At 40.7% G+C, this 10662-nt stretch overlaps 1 protein-coding gene across 1 annotated transcript; it reads left to right on the forward strand.

Moving 5' to 3' along the window:
• Positions 1 to 1373: 1373 nt before the first annotated feature.
• On the forward strand, positions 1374 to 6188 carry LOC124703019 (vacuolar protein sorting-associated protein 26A-like). Its single transcript, XM_047235223.1, has 11 exons — positions 1374 to 1518; positions 1649 to 1723; positions 1829 to 1903; positions 1995 to 2067; positions 2355 to 2399; positions 2787 to 2898; positions 3022 to 3088; positions 3321 to 3365; positions 5030 to 5085; positions 5191 to 5366; positions 5578 to 6188. The coding sequence occupies exons 1-11, from the start codon at positions 1516 to 1518 to the stop codon at positions 5763 to 5765; spliced, it is 915 nt and encodes a 304-aa protein (XP_047091179.1). The 5' UTR covers positions 1374 to 1515; the 3' UTR covers positions 5766 to 6188.
• The last annotated feature ends 4474 nt before the right edge of the window (positions 6189 to 10662 follow it).

Consider the following 10662-nt stretch of genomic DNA (forward strand, 5'->3'; position numbering starts at 1 on the left):
AGCGCTTTGCGTGGCAATTGTGAATATTTACAGACCAACATACTTGAGAGCCCCTAATGCTCAAGACACGGCAAGGCTTTTTGAGGTCAACGACCGGGAATTTTCAGGTATGCTTGGCTCAATTGATTGTATGCATTGGAGTTGGAAGAATTTTCCAGCGGCATGGCACGAACAATTGAAAGGGTACAAAAAGGATGTCACTATAGTCCTTAAAGCGGTCATCGATCATGAGACTTGGATATGGCATGCATTTTTTTGGAATGCCCGGGTCTTGCAATAACATCAATGTTCTTCAACTGTCACCATTAATGACAAGACTTGCAATGCGGAAAGGTCCATTGGTGGAGTTTGAAGCAAATGGCCACAAATACAACTATGGCTACTTCCTCGCCGACGACATATATCCAAGGTGGCAAATATTTGTGAAGCCGGTTATTCAACCACGAGGTAAGAAACAAACTCAATTTCACAAATGCACAAGCGGCGGCTAGGAAAGATGTAGAGAGAGCATTTGGGATTTTGCAAGCCCAATTTGCCATGGTGAGGGGGCCGGCTAGATTTTGAGATCAAGAGTGCCGTTGGTATATCATGACCGCTTGTGTCATCATGCATAACATGATTATAGAGGATGATCGTGGGAAAAATGTGGATCATATCCACTACGAGTTGATGGGGGTTCCCGTGCAAGTGAGGAGGTCCGCACATATGATTGTCTGGTTCATTGCCTCGTACCATGTCATTCGCTCCAACGAAACACATGATGAGCTAAAAAAGATCTCATGGAAAAATGGCGAAGTTGGCATGGACAACAATAGTTGCATACTTGTTGTATTGTTTGAAAACTATATGTTGTATTGTTTCAAAACTATGTTGTATTGTTGTATGTTGATCCGTAATTTGTTGTATTTGTTGTGAACAATTTGATGTACTTCAAATTTTTTTGATGTACTTGTTGTATTCTTATTTTATAATAATAAATGGTACATTTATTTGTGAATTTATGAAGCTTGTTTGATGCATAGTTGTGTGTGATTGTTGTTTCCGCCGATGATGCGCGCTGTATGTTGGACCGTTGGCGGAGGAACATTTTTTGCGTCCGCGCACACGCTCTAGTTTAGCGTTTCCAGTGAAGAAAATTCATCATAACGTGTGGTAAATGTGGACATATAGCACACCAAAATATAGCGGTCTGTTGGAGATGCTCCTAGTGCCTTGGACGGTTGGACCTAGTATGTGTTTCCTCCCGGCTGGTCCAGTGAACGGCTTGGATCTGTTCTGATCTACCAGATGGACGGTCCAAAATGCATCGCAGGCCCCATACCCAGCCCAGTAGAAGCCAGCCGAAGCCAGCCCATGGAACTCTCTCTCACCTGAACCCCGACCCGGCAGTTGACGTCCAGCTGCAACAAGTCCCTCCGTCAGAGACGCCGGCGATCTCCCCCCTCCGGCGACGGCCACCATCCTCGTCCACCTCCTCCGCGTCGCCCCCGCCTTGGTTTCTTCTCCGACGCCACCATGGTAACAACCGCGATCACGTCCGATCTTGACCACCTGCTACTACTTTCCTTATTCGTTCCCCTCCGAATTGGCATCTCTACCTCCTGAGATCGCGCTAGATCCCACTCTGATTCCCGCTGTTTCGGCCCAGAATTACATCATCGGCGCCTTCAAGCCTCCCTGCGACATCTTCGTCACCTTCTCCGATGAGAGGAGCCGGAAGCAGGTGCGGCGCTCCCTTCAGCTGCACGCTCCCGGTGTTTGCGGCCCGTTCCAGGGGTGGTCGTTGGGTTCTAGGACTCACTGCTGTCGTTGTAATTCTTCCTTGCAGGTGCCAGTCAAGAAGGATAATGGGAAGACGGCGATGGTGCCGGCGTTCCAGAGCCTGGAGACGATAGCCGGGGAGGTAGTGCCAGTGGTGTTCCTTGCCTTCTGTGTGTTTGCTCTAGTGTTTGGGGTCGATTATTGGCATGGAGTCGTGATTAAATGGTTTGCAGGTGTCGATAGCTCCTGTACCGGGTAAAAGGATTGAGCACATGGGTGTTAAGATTGAGCTGCTTGGTCAGATAGGTACAGGCTATGCTACTCTCCCAAATGCATCCTTGCTGACTTATGAACATAAGTGCTGTAGTACTGCATTACTCTCTTTGTAAATTAGCATACCTTGTCACTATTTGTTTGTAAGCACTGCAAATGTTATCTTACAATTTTATTGGCATGACAAAGTATGGGATTGCTGGAGAAACTGCAAAAAAATTGCTCCTGAGCACTGATCTACTGCTAGTCTCACTTTAATACTTTAGGTCTTGCTACGTATCGAGTACTGACATTATTGTCTGTGATCATTTTTATAACAGAGTTGTATTTCGACAGAGGAAACTTCTATGACTTCACTTCATTGGGTAGGTTCTCTCTTGAAATCCATCTTAAACATAATACTGTATGATTGATAGGCAATAAACCTTTTTGCGTGATATCCATGTGCCTTACAAAATTCTTCTTGTCCGTTCATTTCCTTCTATTTTGCTAAACCATTACTCACATTGTCAACAACTCCTAAAAACACTGTCGCGGAAGTTAACTCTGATAATGCGTCTTATGAACGAAATTTCTAATTGCCGTGTTACTGTCTAGTATAATCTGCTCATAATACCATTAATGAAGTGACCAATGTGTATTCATGTGATCCTGAAATTACTTATAGCTTACATCCACTCTTTTTAAGTTGGCTTGTTATTTACATGTAAGCCCCATTTCGTCACCTGAAGTGCTGTTTTCTATATGTGCAGTGCGTGAGTTAGATGTTCCTGGTGAAATATATGAACGGAAGACATATCCATTTGAGTTTTCTACTGTTGAAATGCCATATGAGTCATACAATGGAACAAATGTCAGACTGAGGTAAGAAAGAAATACCAAAAAAACTTGTATTATGCTTTGCAAACTTCATAATAAGAACAGCTTTGCGTGCTGGACTATCTATGAAGACTGGACTGCATACTGATTATTCTCTTATGCTTGCAGGTACATCCTGAAAGTAACGGTTGGTAGAAACTATGTTGGCAATATTGTCGAAAGTCGGGATTTCTGTGTAAGTATAGACTTTGTCCCATCGATCTTCTATGTGTGGCAGTCAGCTTAACTTTGGAAGGTCCAACTTGGACCATCATCATCTGATTATCTAATTCTGGTTATCTTAGAAAAATTGTAAATGTGACCTTTTCTTATATGCTCTTCAGTTGATCCATGAAAATGCATTTTAGGTTTTAGTACTTCATGTTCTCTGTGGATTATTTTAGTTAAGTTTATTTTCATATTTTCAGGTAAGAAACTATTCTCCTCTTCCTTCAATCAACAACAGTATCAAGGTTAGTCCTAGTAACTCGATGGCTCAACTTGTTCTAAAAGATTATGATAGTAACTGTATTTGTAAGGTTTGTTGAACTATGTTGGACTTGTGAAATTGATCAATTATGGTTTGGTCATGGTCTACTTATCGATTCATAGTATGATGGTGTTGCTTGTTCAAATTATTTTGATGCGCCATTTAGAAATGACAAAATAGATAGTAATATTAATCTCTGAAAGAGAGGAAGGGGTTCAGATCTTTCTTGCTTACCTGGTGAAATACTGAAGATGATATCACCAGTTCAGCTTCATTCTTGGAGTCACAGTGATCACTTGGTATCTTTACGATGGGTTTGATCTTTCTCAAAACAAAGTGCTTGCAGGCAGCAATGAATACCAAAAAAAGAAGGGGGGAAATGGTTATACTAGTGTGCAAGCAGTCCCCCAAGTAAATTTCTGTATTTTGCACTAGAGAATTCTAGTATTTTGTGTAAGGCATCTACTCTGCCCAACCTAGAGGCCCACAGTTTCACACTTCTAGCCTGTTCGCAAAAATAAAATAAAATATTAAGGCCCATTGCCACACCTGGACTGTCCTAATCGTAGCAAGCTAGTACAAGGCACGAAGAGTTTACATGCCGCTCAATTTCTCTCCTCTCATAGATGCGGAAGATCCCTAAGACTGCAAGCTTAGCTATGCCCTATCTTCTTGTTGGCTTCTTTCAAAATACCCCAGTTATTCTTATTTTCCATACTAGAAACAATGGTGCCAATTGTCTATATAATCACTTAGACTTCTAATCCAAATTACTGGCTTGGGGATTTTTCAGTGCAACCGCTAGCTGGTAGTACTAGGCAGGTTGTCCTCACAATCCAGTTACCTCCTTATAAATTGTTCTTTCTTCTAGGAAGGTATGCACATAATATTGTCTAGGATACATTAATAACCTGGAGTGTAAATGATTTTTTGTTCAAGGTGTTAAACATTATGAACCCCTCTGTCGAGGTAATTTATCTTTGTAGAAAAGAAACAATACTATGTATACTTGTATTTGTACTAAAATCTGGAAAACTTATTTTTCTACTATAAAAGCCGTAACACTAGCAACTCTAATAATCCACTTCATGTGTTACCTAAGATTATTTTTTAGTGGTACTACTACTTCTTGGAGCACTATATATCTACAATTTACAATTTTACTGAATTTAAGTACGATCCATAACAAATTTACATCTTACACCGTGCATATGTAAAACATCGTGGTCTGTCAATTTTTCATTCTACTGATCTCTCAAGTGCAACTTCTAGCATATGTTTATTTGTTAACGTATGGGCACGATAGACGGCGAGGGCTTGTGGGACCCATAGGGAAGCCCCCATGCCGCTGCTCCCAGTAACTTTTGTCCTTGATCCGCCCCTGGTTCTGATGTTCATGTTCTCCATTTTGATTAAAAAAATTATCTACTAAAAGCTTGCGTCCCCATGCCTTTGCGGTGTTAATCAACCTGGTTGCTTGAGTACTTAGTCGATCTACTTTGATCAATGCAGCATCTAATAGTGGCAATGGTAGTCACTTCCTGACATCCTTGTTGGGTTCTTGCATCATTTATGTTGCTCATTATGCTAGAGTTACATGTATCAGACCATGGTCTGTGATCCTTGAAATTGATCGTTGCTTTTCAGATGGAAGTTGGAATTGAAGATTGCTTGCATATTGAGTTCGAGTACAGCAAAAGCAAGTAAGTTCAGTACCATATGACAGTGTTGTACTATGTTTTGGCTGTCACCCGTTTTGCATGCTCAGAGTACTGATCATCTTGCATGCGAAACATTACCTGGTGCAGGTACCATCTTAAGGATGTGATTGTTGGAAAGATCTATTTTCTTCTAGTCAGGATAAAGATAAAAAACATGGAGCTTGAGATTCGGCGTCGGGAATCAACAGGATCAGGTCCTAACACATATGTTGAGACTGAGACACTTGCGAAATTTGAGCTGATGGATGGTGCCCCAGTTAGAGGTATATTACACATTTTCCCACTGTTCCTATCCAGTTTTGCTAACTGCCCAGTCAAAAACTACCTGCTGACCACTTGGTTAGCTCCAAATCATTAGTGGCGACATAGGAACCTTAACTAGCGTCCGGTGCCTATCATTAACTCATATTTATTAATGATTAAAGAGGTTCCCCTTACTTGGTGCTGAGGTTAACTTAAAAATCATTTTTACAGGAGAATCTATTCCGGTAAGGCTATTCTTGACGCCATATGAGCTAACCCCAACTTACCGCAACATAAACAACAAGTTCAGTGTCAAGTACTACCTCAACCTGGTCCTCGTGGACGAGGAAGACCGGAGATACTTCAAGCAGCAAGAGATCAACATGTTCCGCCTTGACGAAACCCCACAGCCTTCATAGACTCCTGCTGTGATCTAGGACTGGCCTGAGTTGTTTTGCGCAAGAGTCGGTAACTTGGCATGATGTACCTTCCTGTATATAACTCTCCAGGAGAGCATGCAGCAGTTCCTGTGTACCATCTCTTGTCGCCTTTGTGACACCTTTTTACTCCAACCTGGTTAGGATACAACCATGGAAATGATGGTATTTCTGACTTTCCGCCATGATCTTTTTCGCGCTCTTCTGAAACATTTGTTTTTCTTAGACGTGTGTGAGACAGTTTGGGATAACCGTGCCTGTTGCTATTTGTGCTTCATGGTGTTTTAGTTCATTTGAAGTCAATTATGATGTAGTAAAGATATCAATGATCAAAAAATAATAATTAGTAAGTACTAGTACTATTGTAATGTGTTTTGAAGTCAGAGATTGTAACATTTTGCATCACAACTTTTTTGCCGTTACTTATTGTTCTCGTTTCTGGTGTTCAGCATTGTAGTCTTGTATGCCAAACTCAGGCCGTCAGGCGAGATAATCTGTGTTCCACGAATATCAGGTGACATAAAATCAAGAAATGTGAGATGTCCGATGGATGTTCGTTGGGTTGGGTTACATAGGATATGTGTCTGAATAAGACCTGTGGTTGATGCCTTGATTGCGGTTCGGGCATGGGTCCGGTAGAGCTCGACCTGATTAAGCACGAGTGTTGCCATCTCTAGATGTGAGCTGGATGATGTACTTGTGCTCGCCTCTGTCATACAATCTGCGATGATGATTAGTAGATGGCTAAAAGTCTGCCTACATGTGCTTAATTGCCTGCTGATAAACGATTTTATACAGATGCTAAAACTGTGGTAATGTGCTTGATGTAATAGCCTTTCGTTAAGGAAAAATTCAGGCATCATGCCATTTGATAAGCTAGCTAGAAATTAGAGTATTTCTTTACAGTGTCCGAATAATCATGGTATATCCACTGCCGACGTTATATCTAACTCATGGGTCTCTTGAATGCCGAGAGAGAAAACGACGTGGGCAATTCACATAGTTGCTCCTTCCAGATATCCAGATGATCGTCTCATGGACTTGTGATAAAAATGCATGTGCTTGATGTAATAAATTTGTACTTTATGTAAGACGCAATACTGTACTCCCTTATCCCAAATTAATTGGCTCAATTTTATCTAGACACATTTTAGTGTCTAAATACATGCTTATCTGGATAAAACTGATTCAATTAGTTTAGGACAGAGGGAATAATGTGCTTACACCGACTGATTTCTTAGAACTCATCTACCCCCAGTTAGGTCTGAGGAGCTGCATCTAGACAAGCACACCCACAGCATCGATGGAAGTGAAATAAAAGGTTGTAACTAGGGAGGGGAAAAGAGCAGTTCTTGTGGGTCATAAAGTACTTCAATTATTAAATTAGCTCCACAAAATGACCATTTAGGCAAAAGTGAATGTAGGTAAGGTCAGATGGTTCACCCAATTTTATAGACAATGAGGATTATCTACACCACACACACTCTCTCTTTCTCTCCACCTCCCTCTTTCCACCCCCCCTTTCAAAGTTTCATGCATACACCCAAAAGTTGTCCCTCCATGCCTATGATGTGGGTTTAGATTGGTCCAGTCTTCAAATTATGCCAACATGCACTAATCTATTTATCCAAAAGATTGATTAAGTCAACTTTATCTAGATATGTATGTATCTATACACTAAAATGGCCATAGACATCTGTGTGTATGTAAACAAAGTTGGGTCAGTTAATTTCAAATGAAGTAATACACTAATCAGTATCATGAGCGTGTGTATATTGGTGCCAAGGTAGTTGCTCCCCTTTAGCCATTCACACGAGTTCCATGCCTTCGGCGCATGTTCATTATCTAAATTATTATGTTTTGAACATGTGGAGGTACTCATGTAGCAGTAGGTGTATTGGAGACTAGGAACAGTGTTTTTTTTTGCGGGTAAGGGTGATGGACTACAGAGAGATGCATGTAACAGTGTTGAACATGTATACAGACTACAGATAGATGATTGTTAAGTATTTTGTTTTCTGTAAGGGTGATGGACTGTTGGTGGTTAGCTTGACGTGTTAACACAGTTTATGAATTGGTTGAAACTGTCTTCGATCGGTTCTTATCAGGATTATTAATAAATTCAATAAAAATAAAATAAACAGGTGTTCCGGATCTAGATACTTCCAACTAGTATAAGAATCTCGTAAAGAGAGATACCATACCCTAAAGCAGCTAGCGAAGAGTAGAAACATCACAATATTCTATCGGCACCGATGCGGAAAGTGTCAAAGCACCATTTCATTTGTTTTCTCTTCGCCTCCGATGTCTTGCTCTATGACAGGGTCAACACGACACGGTTCGTTCGTCCGTGGTGGTGTCGGCGTGACGGGCCTGCCAATCCGCAATATCACTAGCCGCCACCATCGGCGGTACTGGTTGGTGTTTGGTGCTGGTTGCTTCTTGACACGGGAGTTTTGTTGAGCATGGTCTGTCATCTTATGAATCTTGGAAGAAAGCGGATTGTTTTTTCTAGCAGCTAGAACGTACATTCACCTAGGTGAAGATATATCGATCGTGGGTGTCGTGGAGGTGATGGAGTCCGGGCTGTGTGCTCCCGCCCGTGCTGGTCTAGGGTGGACCGCGATGTGGGGCTACGACGGCAAGGTGCTGCTGCGGCGGCGGAGTGGACTACATGGACGGTTTTGTTAGTGACGGCGGCACTGTCCTTTGTGGGTGTCATTTCCTCCTTGAAGGTGCCGCTAAGGTGTGTCGATATATCTTTACCTCACACTTAGGGTGATTATTGTTTCCGGGTAAAGCCCTAGATCCAGAGTTGGATCAGCGTAGTGGCAGCGTCCTCGACGTCATTTCTATGCATGTTGGGAGCATTGCGTTTGGAGGCATGGCTTGGAGATCCTATGTTGCACCCTCCGGTGTTCACCGCTGTCCAAGTTTGAGCATCAGAGGCCCAATGTACGTTGTCGCCGGTGAGTTTAAGATGGTGCCTTCCTCGAAATTGACCAAGTTCCGCCCTCCACTTGCCACCTCCTTTTAGGTATCAAGAGTGTATGGTGCATTGACAAGGGAAGTTTAGCGGAAGTTATTGGCCTTCGGAGGTAACCCACGGCGGCCGAGACATGGCAATGTTGCTAAGCTTTGGACAAGCTCTTCTTGCTTTGTAGTTTTATGTCATTGGAGTCTGTCCTTGGACGAGCCTGGTGTGGAGTTTGTACTATACTCATTGTTCGCAGCGAGTTTGTATTTAAAATTCCACCTTCTATGAAAATATGGTATTTTGAAAACAAAAATATCGCATCTTAGATTAGGTAGAGAGACTGCGATAAATTATTCATTACTCCTTTCTGTCCTACATACTTAATCGTAGATTTAGGCAAAATGTAGTGTCTGCGATAGATATTTAGGGTTGGATGGAGTATTAAGTGAACTTGCACCTTAGCTAAATTGTATATTTCTCAGTTTTCTTTGACGTGCTATCACTTTTAGTGATCCTTTTGTTTACTTTTATGGCTAGTTTTGAGAGAAAATTTTAAAATGTTCCAAAACAGTTAGAGACAAATCCGGAGCGTTCTCAATGGTAATGTTATCTTTGCACGTAATTTACTCCACGCTAATTTGCAGTACTTCAATAAAAAGGATTGTGTAGAAGTTAGGGATATGTTACACAATTTACGACACAATCAAATCATTAAAGGGTATGTAAAATAGGATGATGTTGGTCTTTTCTTACGGTTTCCACTTTAATTTTTTTGAAGTTGGAGCAGAGAAATTGAAGAAAGGGAAGGTTGTCTTTACTTAGCTTATGAAATAAGATCGACAAACCTATTTTCTCCATCACACCATATGTGTTCTCCTTTACCAATACAATTTTCTATTAAAATTTGATTAATTAGGTTAACTGCTAGCAGTAACAACAAGAGGTGATGCATTCACCACTTATATTTATTGCCTTCTCTAAGTGATGTGGAGAACTAGAGAATGTGTGCCTTATTTAACACTGCACATGCCTAACTAACATTAGTAGTATTTGACTTACACAACAGTGGAATGTATTGCCAAATTATTCCTTTTGAGGTGGTCCAAAACTAACCAATTTGAGATAAGATACTTAAACTTTTTGTTTGCACAGTATTGATTTTCTGTTTTATATCAAGTTTATAATCAAAATTTTATTTGTAGATCACATTTATCATTTGCTCTAGCATTTCCAAATTCTTATTGTTAAGTCGTACAAATAGTGTTATATGTGTATAGTTTTGAACTAATTCTCACTTGACTCTCAAACCGGTACACTGTATTGTGAGTCATGCTAGCCATGATATGTAACATGGGTTGAACCTCAGATATTCTCACTTGCACATGTGGTTACAACTAAGATTTTACTACTTGCATATGAGTTGCAACTAAGAAAAGATCCCCAAACTTGCTAGATTGTTTCATTATTCATGATAATCATGAGTTATGACATGGATTGCAACCGAGAAAACTGTGTTGGATCGTTGATTTGCTTCGTAATTCGTGCTATTCATGAGTTGCACCTGAGATTCAATGACAACACACTAAAAATGTAACTTAATTCTCAATTGATTAAGAATTAGTCACTCCCTTATATATATAGTTTGATATAATATTTGTGTCGTTGTTCGAAGAGTGTTTGATTGTGTAAAAAATATTTAAGGATTATTTCTTGGAAGAAAATTTCTCAGAAATCATACACAGCACATCCTATCAAAAGCATACAATCAAGCATGCTATTTGTGGATAGGATGCATCGATTCGACCAATTGATTGGAACATGATCAAGATCCATTGTGATATTTTGACCGGATATATATCAATTGTTATTTTAAAGGTTTTCTAGAGAGCATATATAACATAG

Source organism: Lolium rigidum, chromosome 3, assembly GCF_022539505.1.
Source record: "Lolium rigidum isolate FL_2022 chromosome 3, APGP_CSIRO_Lrig_0.1, whole genome shotgun sequence".
Taxonomy (NCBI): Eukaryota; Viridiplantae; Streptophyta; class Magnoliopsida; order Poales; family Poaceae; genus Lolium; species Lolium rigidum.